Source organism: Lynx canadensis, chromosome A2 (genome assembly GCF_007474595.2).
Source record: "Lynx canadensis isolate LIC74 chromosome A2, mLynCan4.pri.v2, whole genome shotgun sequence".
In the NCBI taxonomy this organism is placed as follows: Eukaryota; Metazoa; Chordata; class Mammalia; order Carnivora; family Felidae; genus Lynx; species Lynx canadensis.
Window position 1 is genome coordinate 78,486,369 of NC_044304.2, and position 24,753 is coordinate 78,511,121.

Here is a 24,753-nt window from a genome sequence, read left to right on the forward strand (position 1 = left end):
TAAAAGTGAGGAAAATTTGCAACCTCCCCAGAGGAAAAAAAAAATTTATGTATTTTTCACACCCTTTAACAAATCAATCATTAGCAAGATAAGTGAAATTCCCATTCTTGGTTTAGGGGTTAAATGGACTCTTAATTTCGGATCAGGTCATAATCTCACCATTCGTGAGTTTGAGCCCTGCGTCAGGCTCTTATGGAGCCTGCTTGGGAGGGCGACTTCTCTTCTCCCTCTCTCTAAATAAGTAAAGTTTAAAAAATATTTAAAATAATAATAATAAATGTAAAGATATTTTCCTACATAACTGTGATGCTATTAATCACACTAAATAAAATCCAGCTCACTTTATCTCCTGTAGGACAAGGAGGTCCTAACACAGTGGGAAAGGCCTCAAAAGAAGGCTGCTAGAAATTTTGGAAACAACGTAAAATGTCCATCGATAGACATAGTTAAGTAATAATTCAGTCAATTATGATCTAATCCATACTATGGAATATTGGGGATATTAAAAATGATCTAATTCTACCCATGGAATGATTTCTACAACATCACTAGGCAAAAAAAAAAAAGCATGTCTGAAAATAGTATATACAGTGTGAGCCAGTTCTGCTTAAAATGCATGTGCCCGTGTATGCACAGTAGAGAAATCTGGAAGGATATAAATCAGAATGGTATAGCACTTGATCTTGAGTGGCAGGATTATGGATGCTGCTTTCTTTCTTTATATTTCAGCATTATCAGCATTGTTTTCCTGTATGTGTCCTTCAGCCGTAAATAGGCAATAACGTGCCCCTTCTGATACCAAGGGAGTAGTTATGGGGGAATGCCCTGGGGAGATGTGTCCTCCGGACCATACACTTTGAACATGCAGAATGAATGGCATTTTTGTTTTCATAAATATGGGAAGGTGACAGTCATGAACAAAGTGTCACAGCAACAGAGTTCTTGTGGTAACACTAAAAAAACTACCTGGGCCGTTGGGTTTGGTTTCTTATGGGCTTCGTTACTATGGTAAAATATACATATGTAAAATTTACCATTTTAATCGTTTCTACGTGTACAGTATGTGGCATAAGTACCTTCACCTTGTGGTGCGACCATCACCACCATCCCTCTCCAGAACTTTCTATCATCCTCATTTGAAGCTCTGTACCCATTAAACACTACTCCCCATTCCCAATCCACTATCACCTGTAACCACTGTCCTACTGTCTGTCTCTATGAACTTGACTATTCTAGGTGCCTCATATAAGTGTAATCATACAATATTTGTCCTTTGTCACTGGCTTATTCACTTAGCATAATGTCTTCAAGATTCATCCATGTTGTAGCAACTGACAGAATTTCCTTCTTTTTTAAGGTTTAACATTCCATTGTATGGATATACCATTTAACCCATTCAGCTGTTGATGGACGTTTGGGACCTTTGCGGCTTTGCTTTAATGACTGTGGTTGGGACACCTGGGTGGTTCAGTCCCTTGAGCGTCCAACTCCGGCTCAAGTGATGATCTCACGGTTCGTGAGTTGAGGCCCCACATCAGGCTCACTGCTGTCAGCACAGAACCCACTTCGGATCCTCTGTTCCCCTCTTTCTGCCCCTCCCACACTTACGCTCTCTCAAAAAATAAATAAACATTAATAAATAATTAAGTTAAATGACTGTGCTTTGGGGATCTGGTTTGAACTCAGGTATTTGACAGCTGGAAAGATTTCAGAGCAACGAAGAATTCCGAGGGAAGTTGAGGGAATAGGGAGAAAATCAACGGTGCTGTTTCACACTGCTTGAAGGGGCAGCTTTCAGAGAAGAATACAGAAAACTAATTTTTTTTTCTCCAAACTTCTTTTTCCTCCCTTTATTCTCCTTGGTCAATCACCTGATGAAAGTGAAAAGCAGAAAAAAACAACTGACAGCTAACTTGACTATTCCTCTTCTAACTCTTTTACCAACATGAATGTGTTGTTTTTGATTTTGGTTTTGCTTTGTTTGTTTTGTTTTGTTTTTTGCTGCTTGTGAAGCATGTAGTGCTTCTGACTATGACACTGCTTTTCTATAAGCTCAGCCGTCATTGAGATGAGATCTGCTAGGTTTTGTTCATACACAAGGAACTCATTCATGCCTTCATTAAGAAACCTATTTCAGGGGTGCCTGGGTGGCTCAGTCGGTTGGGCGTCCAACTTCAGCTCAGGTCACGATCTCGCAGGTCCGTGAGTTCGAGCCCCGCGTCGGGCTCTAGGCTGATGGCTCAGAGCCTGGAGCCTGCTTCCAATTCTGTGTCTCCCTCTCTCTTTGTCCCTCCCCCGTTCATGCTCAGACATGTGTCTCTCTGTCTCAAAAATAAATAAACGTTAAAAAAAAATTTAAAAAAAAAAGAAACCTATTTCTTCAGAACCCACTAGAAGCCAGTCATGCCAGCCTGTGGTTCTGGTGGCTTGTCAAAAATTAAATGGACACATCCATCCTCAGAAGATACAATTGAACTACATGTGACTTGATATTAGAAACAGATCTGGGGCACCTGGCTGGCACAGTCAGCAAAGCATGAGACTCTTGATCTCAGGGTCATAAGTTCAAGCCCCACGTTGGTATAGAGCTTACTTATAAAAAAAAAAAAAGAGAGAGAGAGAGAGAAAGAAAAAAAAAGAAACAAATCTGGCTGTGGAGTAAGAGACTTGTGCTCCATCATTGGGGCAAACCTTTTTTCATGCCAGTAGGGTAACAGTTGCATAAAGCTATAATTTAAGAGTAACAACAAGTATGGGGCTATCTTCATCATCACCGATGGTCTGTTAATTGGTTCAAAGTTGTTTACTCTGTTGAACTTCCTGTCAGGGTCTACTTTCAGAGAGAAGCAACTATCTGGCAAGTGCAAATTACTTAGGTGGCAAAGAGATGAGTAATTATGACTGCATTCATTAGAAGACTGGTTTGAAGTTAACTCTGTTACAGTACTGTATTTATGTTCCACTTACACTATGGGAGTTTCCCTGGTGCCTGAATTGAAGCCCGGCAGGGCCTAACTTCCACAGGATCATTTAGAGAGCTGGTCGGCTCTCTAAACCGAGAGCTAACCTGCTCTCAGCCTGAATTTTTGCCTTGTGTCAATCTGCCATTGACCCTGCCTTCCTTGGTATGTCGAGAAAGCCGATGGGTCTCCTTCCGAGCTCCCTTCAGCTGAATGGGTCTTGCTGCCTCAGAAAAGTTTATTCTGTCCGTTCTCTCCTTGCCCTTAGACCATCATCTGCAAATAGCATCAGTAGCAACACATCTTCAAATCACGTGGCTGCACTCCGGAACCCCGCTACCCCCCAGCTGGAGGTGACCTCACCAGCCGACTGTCAAGTGATGAAGGGGAGATGGACGGAGCCGACGAACCCGAGAAGTTAGACTGTCATTTCTCTACCCACCACCCCAGACCTCTTGCGGTAGGCCACCTTGTTTCCATCCATGCATTCCTCCCCCCTCCCCCGACCCAGTGCTCTGCAGGCATTTAGGTCATCATGTCAGACAGCACGCACTCCCAAGGAGAGGCTGGCCAACACAGTGTTTTATGGAAAGGTACACCCTGACGTTGAATGATTGCCTTCAAAATACCCTTGAAAATCACAGAAGGAAGGGCAGGGCTCCCTACTGGTTATAATCCTTTAAACACCTGAGTATCTGTGGGCCAAGGATGCTTGAGAAACGGTGTTTATATAAGCCACTGGGGAGCTGGCCTTGTGGCCTTGCGCATCGTAATATGGAGCCTCTGGTTTTACAGAGTTCGTCTGCCTCGCCTGCTTTGGGAAACTGTCTGTCTTAGCAGTGTGCCAGGTGCCAGCCCTAGCCGCCTTCTCCCCTGTTGATTTGGAGTTTTATTGTTATTAGTAAGTGTGACCATATGGCACCAGAACTGAGAGAGGAGAGAGAGAGAGAGAGAGTGTGTGTGTGTGTAGAGAGGAGAGGAGAGGAGAGGAGAGGAGAGGAGAGGAGAGGAGAGGAGAGGAGTAAGGAGAAGGAGAGGAGATGGGGAAGCATTTCATGTCAGCATGATTGGCGATTAACATTAAGTACAATTCCTTCCCAATTCCTTGAAAGAGTCCACTTTTGACAATTCAGAAGGTCATTGAAATCAAGGTGGGAAATGTAAGGAGGCATGAGCTGAAGGCTTGATTATGTTTGCCCTCCAAACACTTAAGAAGGGACTGCCTGGTGCTACCATCACAGAGCTAAAGGCAGGGGGTCCTGGAACGTGGGACCCCACGGCCAGGTTGCTCTGCTTCCCAGCGTGAGCCCTGCAAGGGTTAGCTTCGACCTGTCCGCTCAGTGTCATGGCTGTGTATGATAAACCAATCCTGAATCGGTGCACCTGGCCTGGCTCAGTCAGTGAGACACCGACTTTTCATCTCGGGCTTGTGAGCTCGAGCCCCGTGTGGGGTGGAGAGGTTATTTAAATAAGAAGATCTTTAAAAAAAAAAAAAAATCAATCATGCATCAAGACAGAGTGAGTCCTCCTCCCTCTATCTGTGTGAATGAATGAAGGGCCAATTCACTTCCTATTTCTGGGGTGAGGGTGACCTGTGGTTCACAAGCAGCCTAAGACTTTGCTGCTTGGCCAGTACAGAAATAGGGACAATGAGGAATGCCTTTGACTGCCAGGAATAAAAAATTGAACCCATACAGTACACTATGGTTGTTTATTCCTCTCACCTAACAGGATGTCAGATATAGGTGGTTCCAAGCTTGGCTCAGCATCTCTGCAATATGGTGTTTCCTTCCTTTCCTCTTCCTTCCTTCCTTCCTTCCTTCCTTCCTTCCTTCCTTCCTTCCTTCTGTGTCTATTTATTTTGAGAGAAAGAGCTGGGGAGGGACAGAGAGAGGGGAGGACAGAGGATCTGAAGTGGGCTCTGTGCTGACAGCAGAAAGCCTGATGAGGGGCTTGAACTTATGAACTGTGAGATCATGACCTGAGCCAAAGTCAGACGCTTAACCGACTGAGCCACCCAGGCGCCCCTGCAATATGGTGTTTCTGAGGGAGAATCCCTTCAACCCTTTCTGCCTGTCCTACATGATCTCACTGTGTCTGCAACAGCTCTGGTCACATCCTCACCCAGTAGTATTCTCCAAAGAGTGGAAAGGGACGAATGGAAGGGGAGTCTTTCTAAGAAGCCAGCTTCTGTCATTTCTCGGGGAAGAAAATCTTCCAATGAGCTCCCCCAGCAGGCTTCCATTCACATCTAGCAGAAACGGGTCACATGCCCAGTTGGTGGATGGGATTGCAGTGACACGGGATGAAAGTAGCCATGATTCTTCTCAAGGTTCTGGGAAGAGACCCCCTTTCCCTGCTGCCTGCTCTATGTCAGATATCAGAACAAAAGTGCAGATCCATTAGCAAGGAAAGGGTGGGGAGAAGCGGGGGTGGGATGGCGGTTGATGAGACCGGCTACCAGTGGAGTCTGCCGTGGTGGCCCGTGCAGTGAAGACCTGTAGCTCCACTGAGGGCACAGTGTGCGACCGAGAACAGGAGCCTCTTGGGGCATTTAACCTTGCAGCTATATTGCATGAGAGACGTAGAGGGCCTCCAGCTTCCAAGTCTAAAAAAGAGATTGGGCTCTACCAGAAGGCCAGACTCCAGAGTGCAGGATATTTGTCCAAATGACAAACTGCCAGGCTACAGTGGATTAGCTCAACTCTGGGCAGGGCAGATTGGTGTGCCCTTAATGTTCTGCTGATTTAAATGGAAAGGCCATGGATTGTTTCTATGCTTTGTCCTTTCTCTCATGGTCAATTGATACATTAAATCATTTTTTGTAACGAAACAGTAATTCAGGGTGTCTTTAGCAACTGGGATGCAGGAAGAAAAGATGCCTAGACCTGGAACAGGTCCCACATGCTGCTGGGGACCAGCTTCCACATTGGAGAATCCCCTTTGTATATTTTCTTGCTCAATCAGTAAGCACTTGATAATCAGAGTGCAGGAAAGAGTTTTTCATCAGGAGTACCAGATTTGATGGGTGGCAAAATCCTAATGCAAAACCCCCAAAACATAAGCAGAAACAAAACAAAGGGAAGGTCTTGCATTTCCTCCTAAGAACTGTTCCAAAGGCTGGTTCCAGGAAGGGTTTGTGGAATGAGTCCAAACCCAGCACTGTGTCTGGGACGGAGGCCAGGGAGCTGCTGGGAGGTCTGGGGGAAAGAGGAGAAGCTGTGTTTGAGTTATAGAGTCGTATGCAGACTCGCCTGAGCTCTAGACCAGCCACATGCCACCTTCTCAGAGTCCACTTGTGTTTCTGTCTACTGGCCTTCTGCCTGCCCTAACATCATAATCCAGTGACGTTCATTAAACATCTTTACCGCTCATGTTTTAGCCCTGTGCTTTAAATGTGATGATTTGCTATAAACATTGTGTGGGACCTTGTCTCTCCAATCCATTCTTTAGCCCAAATCCCTTCCCTACCAACCTCATACTGAGGAGGAAGAGGAGAATGAGGTTTTCAGTCTTGATACCTTTATAATCAAGCCAGGTGCATAGGCATTATTTACATAGAACGTTAAACAGCTGGGGCACCTGGGTGGCTTAGTTCGTTGGCATCTGACTTCAGCTCAGGTCATGATCTCACAGCTCGTGAGTTCAAGCCCCACAGCAGGTTCTGTGCTGACAGCTCAGAGCCTGGAGCCTGCTTCACATTCTGTGTCTCCCTCTCTCTCTGCCATTCCCCTGCTCGTGCTCTGTCTCTCACTCTCTCAAAAATAAACATTAAACACACACACACACACACACACACACACACACACACAAAACAGCCATGTAGTGATTCCATGGTGAAATGCAGTAAAGTATGTAGTAGGTGTGCCATGAGAGCTCAAAGGGGCGAGGTTGGTCAGATAAGGGCCATTGGGAATGAGAGTCGCAATTCTGGCACTGGGGGAGGGGAGAATTGGGACTGCGAGAGAAGAGGGAAGGGGGTGGCCAGCGGAGTGAACAGCACGAACGGAAGCTTGGTGGTGGTGACATGTTGCCTAGAAGTGCTGAGGGGCGGACGTGAGGTCAGGACTAGGGAAGGAAGGAGTTCAGCCTAGTTGGAAGTCAAGTGGCTCTGTTGACAACAGATAGGAAAGCTCCAACCAGATGGCAGATTGCATCAGGACAAGCAGCTTCTGTGACCGTAATGAGAGGCAGGGAACCGCCGAGTCCCCGGAGAAGATGGATGGATGACACCGTAAGCGGGCGGTGCTGAAAAATCACCCTGGCTGCTGGTTGTTCTCAGTTTGGTTTGGTTTGTTGCTGTTTTTGGTTTTTTTTTGTTTTTTGCGGGGATTTTTTACCCTAAAATGCTGGTTTGGTCCAGGTGTAGAGAAGGTAGCCCTCTGTGCCACAGAAAACTGAATGTCACTATTGTTGAGTCATAACAACAAGTTCTGCAGAAAATCTAAAACACAAACGAAAGCACCGCAGAAATATTTTTGGCTTCGGAACTATTTGCTTCTTTATTTTGAGTAAAATTGTACCCCTGTGTGTTTTTGTGCAAATGTTATTTTTCTCTGCATGGTCTATATTAGCTTATTAACCTGTAATCAAAATTTAAATGTTTTTTTTTTTTTCCTCACAGTTTTGCTCATTCGGGAGTCGCCTCATGGGACGAGGGTACTATGTGTTTGATAGAAGATGGGATCGTTTTCGATTCGCACTAAACTCCATGGTAGAAAAACACTTGAATTCCCAGATGTGGAAGTAAGTGCGCAGTTTTCGTGCTGTATGTGCTCAGAGCTGCCCCACGATGGTCTGAACCCCAGCTTTCTAGATCAATGTTGGTAGTTGGCTTTTCGTAGAGCAAAATGATTCTGAGAACAGGATCCATGATTAATTCTTTAATGTCAGCGCTTCTTAATGCCTTGCCCCCAGTTTTTCAGAGACGCGTTGGATATATGGTATGCTTTGTCTTTCTTTGGAGATCATTTTTCTGTTGGTAATCTTCTAAACTAGGTGAAAAGAGTAGTAGATAAGATCTCGTGTATGCAAGAGTGTTAAAGGGCCTTTATGCTCTGACTGAGAACATCTAAGGATACTAAGAATATGCCTCTGTTTGTAATGTCAATGCTACAGTGTCGATGCTAAAAACTTCACTATGGTTATGGACCAATTTCTAATTGTTTAATGTCCTGTGGAAAAAATATGTACAGCGGCCAACAAGGCAGAGCCCAGGCGATGTTTGAAGTTGGTTAAGCTTGTCTTTGGCCCTTCCCACCTAGCTAGATCTCTCTCCTCGCCTCTCCCTGTGTTTCTCTCCACCCTAAACCCCAGCTTCTATTCCATCTCTCTGAGCCCCCTTTGTTCTCCAACACCTCCCAATGGGAGAGTCATAAAAAGGGAAGAAAACTTCCTGATTTAGGCAAATGCCACTATGAGAGAATGACAAGCTAGACCCTCTCCAACCACGACACATAAGGAGCACCAGTGCCGGCCACTCAAGCCCACTGGCAGCCCCCACCCCCACCCCTACTCAGGTGAGCTCTTAAGACCTCACAACCCATTAGAGTCATGGATGGATCCCTCAGGTCTAGGCCCGGGAAAGGCCAACGCCAAACCCCTCACCCTGCCTGCCCAGGGAAGCCCAGGAAGGGCAGGAAGGCTTTCCTGAGACACAGGAGGGTGCTGTGGGTGGTGGGCCTGGGAACAGAATTCAGAACTTGCCCCTCCCCCAGCTTCCCTCCTCTCTCCCAGGCAGCCCCTTTTCACCACGACGCCCAAAGAGCTTCTGGACCCAAGCTCGTAGCAGAAACAAGCCCCACGGTGTGTGCCGTAAACTGGCCTAGTGGACTCAACGTTGACACTTGCCACAAAGTAGGAAAGGGCCACAAGAGAAGCTTATCATTTCTTCCCACTGAAGCGACTGCTCAGTGTGTCTAAAAGGCACCCTTGGTTTCTGCCTGTGTCCATTCTAAACGCCAACACACGGGCGCTGCATGCGGGGTTACCGTGTTCTCAGTTATTTGGTTGTTTATCCTTCTGCACTTGTTCCCCCAAGATGGCAGCCCGCCCCGGTGATTCTTTCCGCTCTTTGCTCTCCTGTGTTGTGGAAGTGTAAATCCCGGACACGTGGAAGGAATGTGTTGATCTGTATTTCGCTACCTGGTGTCCTGTCAGCTCAAGCTCCATATTCCTTTCCTCCTCAGGCACAGAAACCCGAGCCACAGGGCGTCAGGTCCCTCCCCCCTTTTCAGGACTTGCCTAACCAATCTGCTGTCACTGAGCAACATTGGGGCTGCCTGGGTGTCAACTCTGGAAAGCGTAGCACCCCGCTGCCCTCTCAACCTCGCTGCCCAAACCCCAGGCCCCGACGGGCCCGAACCTGGAGGGATGGCAGCCGATGGGGGCGTGGAAGACATTAGGAAGAAAAAGAACGGCCAAGACTCTTTTTTCTTTAACAAGCATTTAACTCTGCATCAGGAGACGCCAACACAGTATTCTCTTTCAGCCAGGTCAGCATCTGGATCTCCATGCCAGCTGGCAGGGGAGGATGGGCACTGTCAGTAATTTATGCGCATCTGTGGGCTTTTGTACGGGACTTCCCTAGGCCGGCGTGCAAAGTTTAAACCAGGGCACAGTCCGCAAAGCTGAAATCCGCTGCCATTTGGCACCTAGAAAAACATATAAACTATTTAGCACGGGATGGGGGGGGAGGGGGAGGGACCCCCCCGGGACAGTGAGCCTCCACATGCCCCTCACTCCCCTGCCCTCTCTCCCCTCTGCCTCTGCTATCCACTTATGATTAGTGGGGGGAAAGAAGGAAAGGGATAGAGAGTAGGCTAAAAAGTAGCATCCATCCCAGTCCTGAGTGCCAGCTGGGCAAGACTGGGGACTTCAGCCCTGCTTGTCCACACAAGTTGAAGCACACATTTATACTATTGAATGAGAAAGTTACAAATTGGGACGTTCAGAGTAGATCCCACTGAAGGGCACTGATTGGGGTCCTCTCTAAATAAGCCATCTGGTATTCAGAAAATAACATTTATTACAAGTAACTGCAAACCTCTGCCCACGTGTATTTCTATCCACATTTTAGCTAGTAAGAAACTTGAGTCAGGGAAAGATGGAGTGGATTGCCTGTGGCACCACAGCCAGGAACAGAGACAGCAGGGAGAGTGTGCTCATGCCACACGTTCCAAGGAATCGCCCCTAAAGCGTCAGGAAGGGGTTGTGCAGTGCCAGACAGTTTTAAGGGCGTGTCTAGACCTTTCCGGTCTGATATCATGGGAGTCCTTGCCCAGCATGCTTAGTTATGTTGCTGCTGAGAATTCACCTGCCCACCCATCCAGCCACCCACCCACCTACCCACCCATCCATCCATCCATCCATCCATTCACTCATTAGTTCATTGCAACAAGAACTAACGTAGCACTGATTTAGTGTGGACAGGATCTTTTACGTTCTTTAGGCCTAAGAAAAAGTAGATTTTCGAACGTCATCGTGGCCACAGTGGATTTGGCAACATTTTTCTCTTATATTTGATCTGTTTGATCTGATGTTTTCAAGGACACTGTGCTTCTGTATTCAAGGACTCCTCTGGATTCCACCCTAAAGATGGAAACCATAGGCTCCACCAAATTGCAGGCAGGACACTGAATCTTCAGGGCAGCGCTAGGAGAGGCATTTCCTTCACAGTGGGGCCTCGTCCTGCTGCTGCAGCCAAGAGAGTGGCCTCCAAGGACAGAAGGGCTTTCGAGAGGCCTCGTCTCACGTCTTGCTCGAAGCTATGGGGGTGCAGGCCCCAAGCCTGCCCACCTTCAAGTACCACTTTCAAAGAAAGAGAGCTAGTTCCTAACTGCTGGGGTGGGGGTGGGGGGCTCAGCTACACTGAAAATGATTTCCAGGCAAAAGCGGGGGGTGGGGGGCGGGGAGCAAGGGGAGAACTAGGAAAGAGCCCGTTTGAAAATACTCACCTGGCTCCTGAGGTCAGTATCCCTTCCTGCAGAATAAAATCAGGAACAAATGGAGACCCCCAAAGCCCCTATGCTCCTCCTCCTGGTTCCCAGAGTAGCAGCAATATTGACCCAGGCCATGGTTTGGACATGGGAGTCAAAAGACAGAGTTTATAGGCAGGCCCCAAGAGTGACCCGCCACTGGTGCTGCCCTTGGTTCCACAGAGTACAGGAGACAGGGAGTTTGCTCCCAGGGACCCCCAACCTCCTGGAAGACCCCCCTCCCCCTGACCTTGTGTTCTCCTGTGCCCACATCCTGCATCTGTCTTCAGAACAAAGCGGAAAGTCCCGATCCCCTTGTCTGGATACATGCGGGTCCCTATCTTCTCACCTCACCCTGACACAGAGATGGGGAGGCCTGTGGGAGGGCAGCCACACCCCCACTGTAGCTCCCCAGAGCGAGAGCCAAGGTTGGGTGAGGTGAATAGAAATAAATCGGCAACAGCAGCCCCAGGCTCACGTGGACACGCCTCTCTGAAGTAAACCGGAGCCTGCAGGCAGCAAAGGCCCGAGAATGCTGGCCTGGGAGCAGGGGGGAGGCAGGGCACAGGAGGGGCTGGGAAGCCCTGAGCGGCAGTGTGCAGGGGTGACCCCGGGGTGCCGGTGGCAAAGCCCTGTCCTCACACCTCTTACTTCAAGCCAGGACCTAACTGTGAAATGACTACTGCTCATTAAAAACCACCTTCATCACTGCCAGAAAAAAAAAAAAAAAAAAAAAAGAGAGCAAGAACACTGTTGGGGAAATTTCTATTCTAAATAACATTCGCCTTTATTCACGAAGCCAAATCAGCCATTATCCGGTAGCCAAGCGTGGAGACAAGGATGTGAAAACCTGAAAGCATTCAATATAGGTTGCTGGATGTTGCAATGGGGGGAGCCACAGGGAAGGGCCATAATTCAGAGTCCGCCATCCTCCAAGGCTTCATCCTCCATAGTCTGGTTCTACTGGGGTTCCTCTGTAGTCCTGAGGCTCACGCTTACTCGAGCCTCTGGAGCAGTGCCAAGCCTGTTTCTCACGGTTTCTCTCTCACTCTTCTCTCATGTTTAGGAAGATCCCTCCTGCGGCAGATAGCCCCATGCCCTCGCCAGCAGCCCACACCTCCACCCCCGTTCCAGCATCCGTTTTACAGCCTTTCAGCAACCCCAGTGCTGTGTATCTTCCTTCAGCCCCCATCAGCTCGAGACTCACCTCTTCTTACATAATGACATCAGCCATGCTCTCAAACGCAGCTTTTGTGGCGTCGCCGGACCCGAGCGCCCTCATGTCACACACCACAGCTTTCCCCCATGTGGCTGCAACCCTCAGCATCATGGACTCAACCTTCAAGGCCCCATCCGCCGTGTCCCCGATACCAGCCGCCATCCCTTCCCCATCCCACAAGCCATCCAAAACCAAAACCAGCAAATCCTCAAAAGTCAAAGACCTGTCCGCCCGTAGCGACGAGTCTCCAAGTAACAAAAAGAGGAAGCCGCAGCCTTCGACTTCCTCCTCCTCCTCCTCATTATCCTTGCAGACATCCCTCTCGTCTCCATTATCAGGGCCCCACAAAAAGAACTGTGTGTTGAATGCCAGTTCAGCTTTGAACTCCTATCAGGCGGCCCCTCCCTATAACAGTCTGTCTGTGCACAACTCCAACAATGGGGTGAGCCCACTCAGTGCCAAACTGGAGCCCTCAGGACGGACCTCGCTGCCCAGTGGCCCCGCGGACATAGTGAGACACGTGGGCTCGGTGGGCGGCAGCAGTGACTCCTGTCCCCTCTCTGTGCCCTCCCTTGCAGGGGACCTCTCTCTGGCCTCACACAATGCCGTGTCTTCGCTGCCCCTCTCTTTTGACAAATCAGAAGGAAAAAAGCGTAAGAACTCGAGTTCTAGTAGCAAAGCCTGTAAAATCACTAAAATGCCTGGTATGAATAGCGTTCACAAAAAGAACCCACCCGGCCTTCTCGCACCGGTGCCCGATCCCGTTAACAGCACCTCCTCTCGGCAGGTAAGGGACCCGTGTTTCCAGGGGCCTCCCGGCGCTGCCTTCACGGGCTCTGGGGGGGGGCAGAGGGAGCTGGGCAGCGCCCCTGCTCAGCCAGGTAGCTCAGGTAACAGAGCAGCCTCCGTTCCGAGAACTGAGTAGTTGACGAGTACTTTGCCGCTGCATGCTAAGTAAGCTGTCGCGAGCGAGCGCTGCGCGCATGTCACTTACTTTAAACCTCACCACCCAGCGCAGTCGGTGCAATTGTCAGCACCACTCTACAGATGGGGACGCTGAGGCACAGGGAGAGTCTGAGCTCCCCCTCCTCTTCTGTCGCTTTTGGATCTTGAGTTTTGAGCACAATTTCATTACATCTGGTCTATGGGAATCCCCTCCGTGAGAGCCCGAGGCCCAGGCAGGTCCAGTGATGACCCGGGCCACCTGGGCTATGGTAGGCGGTGCTACTGCCTCCCAGGGTGACTGACTGTCCCCACTCTTCCAGGCAACCTCGGCCCCACCTCCTCCTATGATAAAACTGCATCTCACACCTATAGGCACAGAAGGGTCCGATGCCACCTGCAAATAGGAGGGTGTGTTGTGAGGAAGTCTGGGAAAGTGGGGCGTGGTCTGAGAAGAGCCCAAGACCAGCCATCCTCAAATCTGATCTTTTCTCCCAGGCAGGGGAGCTACTTAGCAAAGGCCCACCCCCTCCAGACTCTGCTAGGAGAGGGCAGAGGTGGTGGGAGGGCCCGAGCCTGAGCCCCACCGGGGCAGCAGAGCGAACAAGGGGCTACAGCTGCTCACATTTAGAATGAAGTGGGCCGGACCCTAAGGCCAGCCCTGTCTAGGGAAGAGGACTCTGGAGGGATGAGAGGCAGTTAAACAGATGTTTTAATTTTTATGTCATCTTTATATGAGACTTGTTACAACCTCACAAAGAGAACATCTGGGGGGGGTTCACAAATCACAGGCAAACACCTGACAAACCGCACGTTTGGATCTCGGGGGCCGGACAGCCTGCACACTGAGGCCAAGGGGAGACAGGGGGAGATGTAGGTCCTCCCACTAGAGCCCTGTGGCTGCAGCAGATGTGCCACCATCTGATCCTCCCCCCCGCCCCCAATTCCAGGGGTGCAGAGGAAAGGGGCTGGCACCCACAGACTAAGCTGCTGGTCCGGGCCACCTCCAGGCCTCAAGATGAAGGGCAGAACCAGGGCTTTCTAAACTTGAACTTGCACAGGCAGCCCCTGGGGGTCTTATGAACCTGCAGACTCTTTGTCAACAGGTCTGGGGTGCCACTCTCTGGCTTACAGGCCACACCCTGAGCAACAAGGCTATAGTGTCACCCATTTTATTTTTAAAAGTTTTTATTTATTTATGTATTTATTTTGAAAGAGAAAGCAGGGGAGGGTCAGTGAGAGAGGAAGAGAGAATCCCAAGGAGGCTCCGTGCTGTCAGCGCAACGCCCAGTGTGGGACTCAAACTCATGAACCGTGAGATCACGACCCGAGCCAAAATCAAGTCAGGCACTTAACCGACTGAGCCACCCAGGTGCACCTAGTGTCACCCACTTTATATAAAGTTCTAGCCGCTAACACTTACTTCTGGGATGGGCTGTGTTCCAAGCACTTCAGATATATTAATTCCTTTCATTGTTACCTGTTATTACCCCCATTTTACAAATGAGTAAACCGAGGCACAGGAAGGTTAAACAATGTGCCCAAAGTCACACAGCAAGGAAATAGTAGGGCTGAGATTTCAACCTAGGCAATTTGACTCTGGAGTCTAGACTCTTAACCCCCAGGCCTCTGTGTTAATGTTGCCCTGTTTGTTCTTGGGTCAGCAGGACTCTATGAAATATTTAGTAAACACAATGAATTAGTCAAAAATGAGTGAACGAAAAAGTTTAGTAAACACAATGCATTAGTCCTGAAAGGAGCAGACGAGCCTCCAGCAGAGTATTTATCAGGAGGGAAATCAAAAAAGCAGATTACTTGAACAGCTGCCTTGATCTAGCCAGCACTGGCTCCCTAATGCAGGCAATACTTGCCTGGGTGCTTGTCACCAGGCCATTAAGAAAAGGCTTTGTCCAGGGGCACCTGGGTGGCTCAGTCGGTTAAGCATCTGACTTTAGCTCAGGTCATGATCCCGTGTTTTGTGAGTTGAAGCCCCACATCCGGCTCTGTCCTGACAGCTCAGAGCCTGGAGCCTGCTTCAAATTCTGTGTCTCCCTCTCTCTCTGCCCCTCCCCTGCTCATGGTTTGTCTCTCTGTCTCTCAAAATAAATAAATGTTAAAAAAAAAATTTTTTTTTTTAAAGAAAGAAAGAAAAGGCTTTGTCCAGGGTCACCACTGGTGATCTCCAAGTGTTGGGGAAAGGCCTTTGCAATCAGTGTTGATCCCGTTAGGAAACTGGAGAAGGATAACATAGGTTGAGAAATTCAAGGTATGGGCTTTGGGAACCAAATGGGACTCTCTTAAATTTTATCTGGGAAGCATAAGACCAGAATTCCCACAGAGATATTAAATTGAACCATAACAAGACTGCCAATGTAAGGCAAACGTCTTTATGCAAAGGTGAGTTAACATGAGGACGATGCTCTCTATAGGTCTCTATAGGCTCCAGGAGGAGCTGCCTGCCAGAAGGGTAATCACCTGAGGAACCAGCTCCCCAGGTGCCCAGGACGGTCACAGAGAAAGGGAAGGAGCCCCATAGCCACACCCACCTGCCCCCAGCGCCGTTTGCCTTGTTTTCTGAAGAATAGCAAGGTGTTGGCTATGTCCTCTGGCCAAGAAAACTGACCCAGAAAAAGATGCAGGCTTTTATCCTGAGCTAGTCCAAGGGAATCTGAGCCGGAAACCAGATGGGTCTGGGACTGCTCTGCGAGGTCAGGGATGGAAAAGCTGGGGCCTCTGCAGGGTTAAATGCCCCCCCAGGAGGGGCCGGGCCTCTTGCCAGATGCCTTTATCCTCACCCCCTGAAACTCACGGTCTACATCTGGGAAGCAGAATGAAGAGTTCCCCTCCATTCTGCTTTCTCTCTGGGACGGGAAGGGTGTCAGCAAGATGCCTCCCAAGGCATTTTCATCTCCTCTGCCATCTGAGATGGAAACACTAGCCATGCACCGCTCGGAGGGAGGGATGGCGCTCTTGTACCCCGGGCGGCGCAGGGTCCCGGGAGTCTTTCACGGGCTGGCAGATCTGAGTGGGCCTCGCTGGTGTCTTTCAGGTTGGGAAAAATAGCAGCCTACCTTTGTCACAGTCCAGTCCTTCAAGCATATCCAGCCCAGGACACAGCCGACAGGTAAGGTACTGAGGGGGATGTGCACAGGGTCACCAACGCAGAGGCATGGGCAGTGGGGCAGACCCTAGCTCGAATCTCTGCTCCAGCTAAGAACAAAGCTTCCTGGCTTCCAAAGCTAGGCCTTCTGGTTAGTAGCTGTGTGCCCTTGGTCAAGTTACTTAACTTCTCTGTGCTTTAGTTTCCTCACCCATAAGGGGATCATAATGGCCCCCACCTCCTGTGGCTTTTGTGAAGATTAATCTATTCACCTAAAGCCTCTAGAAAATGCCTAACACATAGCACACAAGTATGAGCCCCGATTTTTATTAGCAGCTGTGTGATATTAGGCAGAGTAACTTCTCTGGGTCTCAGTGTTTCCATCTGTTAAATAGCAAAAGTGATGCCTACCTCCTAACGTTGTTGAGAAAATTAATGGTTTTGACTGCAGGGCCTCACTAGGGACACCCATCAGTCAGTCCTCTCTCAAGGCCTCTGGTGAGCTGTAGTTCAAGATGTGGTTTCCTGGTGGGAACATCCAGGGTTGATGCAGCAGTTTTTACAAATTCGAGGTGTGAGAGTAGTCAGTGTACAAATGATTTGCTATGAGGGACTGTGCGTGCCCCTGGGGGAAGCCAGGGTGGGTAGGGGATGGGGGTTTGTAGGTTACATGTGACTGGAAAAAATAAACGTATGGTGGTGTTATGTTGTCTTCAACGGGCTACAGATTTTGTAGAGAACAAATTGCAATGTGTTTGTCTGCATTTCGGCCTTTGAGGTCTCCCCACAGATGTCAGGGTGGTGTGTGGGTGAAGATTATAGGAAAACCGTTTTTGTATCCCTAGATCAAGGAGCGCGTCTCCATCATTTTGGGTCACTTTGTGCCTGAGCACCTGAAGCCTATCCTCTGTGGGGGGTAGGTGGGGGCAGGGGTCTGGGCCCTGGCAACCTGCCTCTGATCTTGACAAGCCTCCTGCACGGGTTGCTGGGTCCACCCAGAGGCCACACGGTCACCCTTAACAAATGTAATAATAATCAAATAGCCACCGTTTGTGGTGGCTTTTTCTGCAGGTGCCGCGCTGAGCCCTTTACATACATATAGACCTGTTAGCAACCCTGTGAAGGAACAGTGATGAACCTCATGTTACAGATTGGAGATACCCGGGCAAAGAGGCTAAGTAACTTGAACCCAAAGCCTCTATGTTAATCCAACACTACACTTCTTCCTTAGATAATTCTCCGTGTGGTGCACAGGTTAGATAGGAAAAGGTAAATGAACAGAGGCCAAAAAAAAAAAAAAAAAAAAAGTGGTTAATTATTGCAGTTCTCTCTCTGGGAAGGGAACCACACCCCCACACCACCACATGCATGTCCACGGGGTTTGCCCCTGTGTTTTCCCCCAAGCTAGGATCTTTGTGGCCACCTCACATGCCCCTCCTTTGCTCATTTGCCTCGTTTCTTTGCCCAAGGCAAGAGATGGGACGGTAGCCTTAAGGGTCACGCCAGACGGAGAAAGCGGAGGCTCCGTTCTTGAGTTCTTGCGGGTAATCCCCAGTGTGTGGTTTCTACACAAGCTTTTCTTTTCTTTCCTAGAAGACCACCAACAGAACGGGCAGGATCAGGACTCTTCCGTAACAAGACTGTGAAGCCACTTCCAAACCAATGCCTGGCCACCCGGGGCTGAGGCGGGAGGAGGAGGGAGGGGTGTGCGCAGCAGCCGGGGAGAGTCCGTTTCCTGTGCCGGCGGGTGGCTCTGGCCTTTCTTCTTCCTTTTTTAATTGACCGGTTTTTAGTTCCGAAGAGAAAGCAAAAGGCAAAAGAACGTGAATTTAAGATTCACAGAAAACAGTACCAGTGTTTTGTTTCGGTTCCTTCATTTGCCACGTGTACGCGTTCTTCCAAGTTCGGGGTCGGCCCTCTATAGCTTCCGATGCTGCTACCGCACCATCCTTTTGCTCCAGCCAGGAGAGCAGACGCTGCAAGTGTCAGTTCCTGGTTGGCGTTGTCTGAAACTCTTGAACTTGAGCACACGCCGTGCTCCTTCCCTCGACCTCTCCCACCTGTCCCTTCCATCCCCTCCCACCTGCCGCTCACGGGGTCCCCACTGGCCTTCGGGAAGGGGCTGGCTCTCACGAGCTCCCCTCTGGACAGCGTGCTGGGGGAGGGGCTTTGCTGGGAAACAGCCTGTGTCTCTGCCGAGAGCGGAGAGCTGCGGGGCCGGGCTGAGCGCCCCCAGCAGGTTCCTGCGCTGCACCAGCACCGTAGGAGCCCGACGCTGTGGGCAAGTTGGAGAAAAGTGGCCACTGAACTATGTCGTTTACCCAATACCACTGTCCAGCTGTGCAGCTCAGAGAGGATATACTGGGTCAGGAACAGGGGCTGGAATGGGCGTGGAAGGTGACAGGAAGCAGAGCGTATGGGTAGGGGAAGATATCCCTCAAAAGACCGAGGAAACTGGGTGACTGATCATCGGAGCTTGTTAGGAATCCACGCTGCCAAATCCCTTCCCGGGTGCCGTGCACAAGGGCCCCAAAGCTGGGTGAGCCAGAGAAGGAGGAATCCCAGGGAAAAGGGCTCGAGACCCCAGTGCCCACAGCGATGGAGGTTCCTAAGCTGCCCTCCGGGGCCAGGCAAGAGGAGAAAACGCAAGGGTGGGGGTGCAGGAAGGGTCTGAGGGAAAGCTTCCGTGGAGGGTTAAGTATCCAACGCCTGGTGAGAATAAATACTAGCACTGCCCGCGCCCCTCCGTGCCCTGGGCCCCAGGGTCCCGTGCAATCAGCATTCCCATAGATCAGCTTATACTAGGTTATCACAAGCCCCGACTCACAGCACCCCCACCCCCAGAAAGGCATAGTAAGCCCAGCCACCGCCTAATGAGGAAGAGCCATTTGGAAGAGAGGGAAGAAAGAAGCCAGAGCCCTGCAGCTACAAAACTGTTCACACTGGAGTTTTGAAAGAAGTAGCAATACGATTAGCTCTAAGAGGGAATCATAATCAGGAATTCACAATATGACAGAGGCATCCTGCGCTATTAATCATGAAACTTTGCGGACGAGATAATAGCAAGAGATCCTAGGAAGTTTTGCTTCATCCCTAAATCAGAAATGAATGCCAGTTTTACAGCTGGACCCAAACCCTCATCCCGGCCCTCAAGTTCCCCTTTTCTTCCCCATCCCCTCAACCCAAAGATCAGACTACTGTTAAGTTTCACCACATTAGATTTTGGGAAGACGGGAAGCAAACGGAGTGATTTGTATCAATGGAATTGCACTGACAGTGTTTCTTATAGGATTCCTAAAATTTTTAATATAAAATGAAGATTTTTTAAAAAATCAGGAGTTGATGTTAGGTACCAGGACATTAGTTCAGACGATTTCATTTTTATTTCTACAGTGTTAAAAGTGCACTTATATGCTGGTTTATTTACGTCTTGGGAAAAAGAGACTGCAAATTGAAGGGAAGATGGTTACTCTTTCTTTTTAAAAAAAAAAAAAGTTAAGGCAGATTTTAAGACTTATAAATGTTTAAGAAATTATAAACAGGTTAGACCCTTTGGAAAAAAGTTTAGAAGATATTCTTAAAGTAAATTTTTATAGTGTTAATTTTGTAATAATTTATGTTTTACTATATTACAGAGCTAACTGACCAGAATAGTTTCAGAAACAATATGAAACGTAGGAAAGTTTAAGCAATGTTTATATTTTTAAAATGTTCTTTGAATTATGTTTTTATTGTACATTTATTCCAACTGAAAAGTATGTACATATCTTTGTTATTTTTGCACAACTTTTGTCTTGTTCGGTTTTAAGAAGTCTGTTGGGTTTTTTTGTTTTGTTTATAATTTATTTTAAGTTGTAAAAACTTGCAGGAGTAACAAAAAACAAAAAAAAAAATCTCAGCAACAAAATAACCCTCTGAGTTATAAACTCTTACACTCGAAGAGGGAAAACAAAGGTTGAGAGATTAAGTGGCTGCTTCTGAGAAATAATGTCTCGACAGGGACTAACGGAGCAATTCAATAGGTTTCGATGTGTGAGCTGTCTCCATCTGGAATTGCAAGCTGGAATAAAGAGGCCCCCCACCGATGCTGCTTACTTGGTGAAAGACTGGCTCTGACCAAGGTGAGGACATTGCTGGAAAACTGAGCAAAAAAGGGAAAACCCACGGTGTTTCTTCCTTCACAATCAACCACAGGTTTACTTTATAATGATGTATTAAAAACTCACAGCTTGAAAAGTGGAATGCAAATAAAAGGTTTTCTTTGGGTTTGTTTTAATGGAGTTCAACTGGACCAGCCTATTAAGCATTATTAGGGTGATCTCCTTTGGGTACTTCTGCTCATCCCCCCCAACCCCTCCCTTCCCAGCCCCTTGACTGCACACACACACACACACACACACACACATCACCACCACCTCCACCCCACCCCCCATCTACCTGAAGATCTCGTGACTTGTCGCCAGCCATAGAGGCTCGAAAGCTCTGGTTGTTAAGCATAACACAATGCATAGACCTGTCAGCCATAAAAAAAAAAGCGACTTGGATAACTTGTATGCCTTCTTTTGTATCAATGTACCAATTGTAAATAATGCTGATCAACCTTTGTAGAGAATAGTTTCTACAGCATATTCTATTATTGCTGATTCTCAGTGAACTCTTGTTTTCAAAAAGGAAAAAAAAGAAATTTTCTATTTACACCTTATATTTTGTTATGCCGTCGGCCCATGGCACTTTAACAAAACTCTGTGGGTTTCACGTAGCTGGTCAGTCATGGGGTATATTCAATAACTGTTGTTGCACAGACAAGAATTTGCACCTGCTCATTTGTCCTTTCCTACTACCGATTTTTAGAACCTTTTCCAGAAGAATTTTGGAGAAAGCATGTCCAAACATTCTAAACAAATGCCACACTTGTGGAGTGGGTTTCTTTTCTACGATCCATATTTTGTAACACTAAGTATTTTCCTTCTTTGTCCCATACCTTTACATATTAGCACTACCAGATAGAATTCATTCCATGCCTGTGATATTGTAAGCAGAATAAATGTCTAAAGTAGGTGTAAATAGTAAATTCTATGGCTTACAGTTTTAAAAGGAAAGAACAAACACGTATCTATTGATACTGCCATGGTTTCAGCACCAGGCCTGGAGACATTCTCCAGTGAGCGATTGTAATTTTTTTTTTTTTGCTTTTTTTTTTTTTTTTGTAACATGGCTTTGTAAATAAAATAATTTATATGTTTGTAAAACAAAGTCTTCGGGTTTTCATAAAATTTAGATGTTTGTCATTTCTTTTTTCTTTTGGATGAAAGTGCTCCCACCTGATGAGCGTTCCTGCTAAAATACACATTTGCTAGAAGAGAGGGAATTCATTCAACACATGTTTATGGAGCATCTTGTCGTGGCTGCCCCTGAGCTAGGCGCTCTGTGTTCAGCGAAGAGAAACAGACACAGTCCCAGCTGCTTTCTGGAAGCAACCCAGTGGGGAAGACAGTAAATAAATAAACACATGATCAAATGTGTAATTACAGATTGTGGCAAATGCCGTGGTGGAAAAGATTGAGTTCTGTGAGAGAAAAGAACAGGAGAAGCCGATGTAAAATTGGGGGGGGGGGGTCAGGGAAGTGAGCTGAAGGCACAGAGTGTGGGGGACAGAATCCCAGGCAGAGATGGTCCAAGGTTAGGAAAAACTTGCAAGTTCTTGAGGAATCTTAAGGAGCCTAAGGAAGATCCACTGTGGATGGAGCAGAGGGAGAAAGATAGACAGAAGGCAGGGCAAGGTCACACACAGTCTGGATTTCATGCTCAGTTCAATGGCAATCCTTTGAAGGACTTTAAGTAGAGGCACAGCAGAATCTGCTAAGAGTACTGGCTGCTGTATGGAGAATCACTCAGAAGCTATTTCAAGAGACCAGGTAGATATGTCGTGTGGTCCCAGGATGGTGACAGTAGAGATAAAGAGAAGTGAATGGAATCGAGATATAGCTTGCATATTAAATTGACAAGATTTGCTTAGGAACTGGATCTGAGAGTAGGGAAAAATGACTCCCAGGTTGGTGGTAGAGCAATCGTGTTGGGTGGAGAGGGCTGCCATTTCTTCAGATGTGGAAACCAGAGGAGTTCTCTAGAGGGCAGGCAGGAGGAGTGTTTGGTGAAGCTCAGAAGTCCTGTTTTGTGCATGTGTGTTGGCTCATAAATGGTGTCACCGGAACACTGAGGCTGCTGTGTCAAGGAGGCATGGGATACACATGACTGAAACTCTCAGCAGCTCCACGTTGGAGGCACCAGTTCAAGAACCTTCAGTATGTGGAGGATATTTAGAGCCACAGGTGTGAGTGGGATTTACTTGAGAGAATATAGAGCAGGGAGAGTACACATTTAGAGGTTAAGTGGAAGCAGAAAACTAGCAAAGAACCCTGAGATAAAGCATTCACAAAGAGAAGAGAGAACCCAACAAGAAGTGGTTCTCTGGAAGCCAGGACCATAAGATGCTCCAAGAAGGAACAGTCAGCTGAGTCAAATACTGCTGCAAAATGGAAGATGGAGATGGTATGGTGTTTGGAATTCTGCAACATGGAGTTCATTGGTCATTAGTTTCCTAGGGCCGCCATTACAAATTACCACCATGTGGTGGTTTAAGGCAGCATAAATTTATTCTCAGAGTTCTGGAGACCGGAAGTCCCAAATCAAGCAAAGCTGCCCTTCCTTTGAAAGCTCTAGAGGGGAACCTTTCCAGGCTTCTTCCAGATTCTGTTGACTGCTAGTAGTCTGTGGCATTCCTTGGCTTATAAACACATCACTCTCCTCTCCACCTCCATTTTCACACGGCCTTATCTCCTAGGTCTCTCCCATGTCCCAAATCTCCCCCTGCCTTTCTCTTGTAAGGGCATTTGTCATTGGACTTGGGGCCCACCCTAAGTCCTGGATGATCTCATCTCCAGATCCTTAACTTAATTACATCTTTTTCCAAATAGGTTCACATTCACAGTTTCAGGGGTTAGGACTCAAATATCTTTTGGGGGGTTACCATTCAACCCAGTACAGTGACCTTAGCAAAGCAAGTGTGATGGGGGGGTAGGGGCCACAGCCAGCCTGGAGTGGTTTGAAGGAAATTCAGATATGTAGGCAAATCTTAAGGAGATTTAGAAGGCTCAACAGAGTGTTTGGATTGTGTTTCTTTTTGTTCATTTTGATTTTTAAAGGAGAAAAGACAAGATTATGATTCATATGCTGGTAAGACTGGGACAGTAGGGGAGGGAAAAGCTGAAGAAACAGGGGGTGATTAAAAAAGAGAGTAGGGGCACCTGGTTGGCTCAGACGGTTAATCATTTGACTCTTGACTTTGACTCAGATCATGATCTCAGGGTCATGAGATCGAGCCTAGCATTGGGCCCTGTGCTGACATCGGGGAGCATGCTTGGGATTCTCTCTCTCTCTCTCTCTCTCTCTCTCTTCCTCTCCCCCACTTGTGTTCACACTCTCTCTCTCAAAATAAATAAACTTTAAAAAAATAAGTGGGGGTGGGGGATGCCTGGGAAGCTCAGTCAGTTGAGCGGCTTAGGTCATGATCTCCGGTTTGTGAGTAGAAGCCCCACATCGGGCTCTCTCCTGTCAGTGCAAAGCCCACTTCAGATGCTCTTTCTCTCTCTCTCTGCCCCTCCCCCACCCTCTCGCTCTCTCAAAAATAAACATTTTTTTTAAGGGGGGGGAAGCTTTGAGAAGGCAAGAGGGAAGTGAACCCAACACATGTGTTTGTAGTGTTAAAAGAGAAACTGAGACCTATTTAAAAACTTTAAGGGTTTAGGGGCACCTGGGTGGCTCAGTCTGTTAAGCATCCAACTTTGGCTCAGGTCATGGTCTCACAGTCTATGGGTTCGAGCCTTGCAGCAGGCTCTGTGCTGACAGCTCAGAGCCTGGAGCCTGCTTCAGATTCTGTGTCTCCCTCTTTCTGTGTCTCTCTGTCTCTCTCTCTCAAAAAAAAAAAAAAAAAAAAAGAATAAACATTAAGAAAAAAAAATTTTTTTTAACTTTAAGAGTTTATTTGAGCAAAAATGGATTTGAATGAGGCGGCACCAGACAGAAAGGAGCTGGGAGCACTCCACCAACAGGAGCTCAAGAAGAGACTTAACAGGGAAAAGGTGGAAGGGAAGGAAGTTTTGTGATTGGTTGTCCTTAGTGGCATTTACAGGCCCATATTTTGGGTTGCTTACTACCTAGGCCACCAGGGCCTTAGAGCCACCTCAGTCTAAGGGCCTCCTTGTTTAATTAACAGAACGTTAGGTAGAGGGGCACTCCCTCCAGGGCAGTGGGGAAGAAGTCACCTTGTAGATTGGCTGTTGGGAAGACAGGAAACATCTAACGGCTTCCATTTTCTCAGTGACCATGGGGCAAGGTGAGTGTGTGTGAGAGCTTGGGACACGTGTGAAGAAAGAATTAAGTAATGACTAGTGAAAGCAGATTGCCCCAGTGTTGAGAGCACATTTGAGATTCATTATCAAAGCAGAGTCCTGGCCTGGAAAAGACAGTCTTGGAGAGTGGTTTGAGCACACTAAGGGC

The 24,753-nt window shown here is 47.9% G+C and overlaps 1 protein-coding gene and 1 long non-coding RNA gene across 2 annotated transcripts in view; one reads left to right on the forward strand and one right to left on the reverse strand.

The window, feature by feature from the left end:
- Positions 1-20,573, forward strand: part of ATXN7L1 (ataxin 7 like 1) — a 248,563-nt gene extending 227,990 nt beyond the window's left edge. The window contains 6 exon segments of the mRNA XM_030307782.1: positions 3,229-3,272; positions 3,275-3,420; positions 7,585-7,706; positions 12,003-12,942; positions 16,147-16,221; positions 17,791-20,573. Coding sequence (XP_030163642.1) covers positions 3,229-3,272; positions 3,275-3,420; positions 7,585-7,706; positions 12,003-12,942; positions 16,147-16,221; positions 17,791-17,832 — 1,369 coding nt within the window. The 3' untranslated portion in view covers positions 17,833-20,573.
- On the reverse strand, positions 9,389-12,230 carry LOC115508793. Its single transcript, XR_003967119.1, has 2 exons — positions 12,144-12,230; positions 9,389-9,613 (listed from the first exon to the last, which is right to left on the reverse strand). It is a non-coding gene; the product is annotated as an uncharacterized LOC115508793 (long non-coding RNA).
- Positions 20,574-24,753: the final 4,180 nt, after the last annotated feature.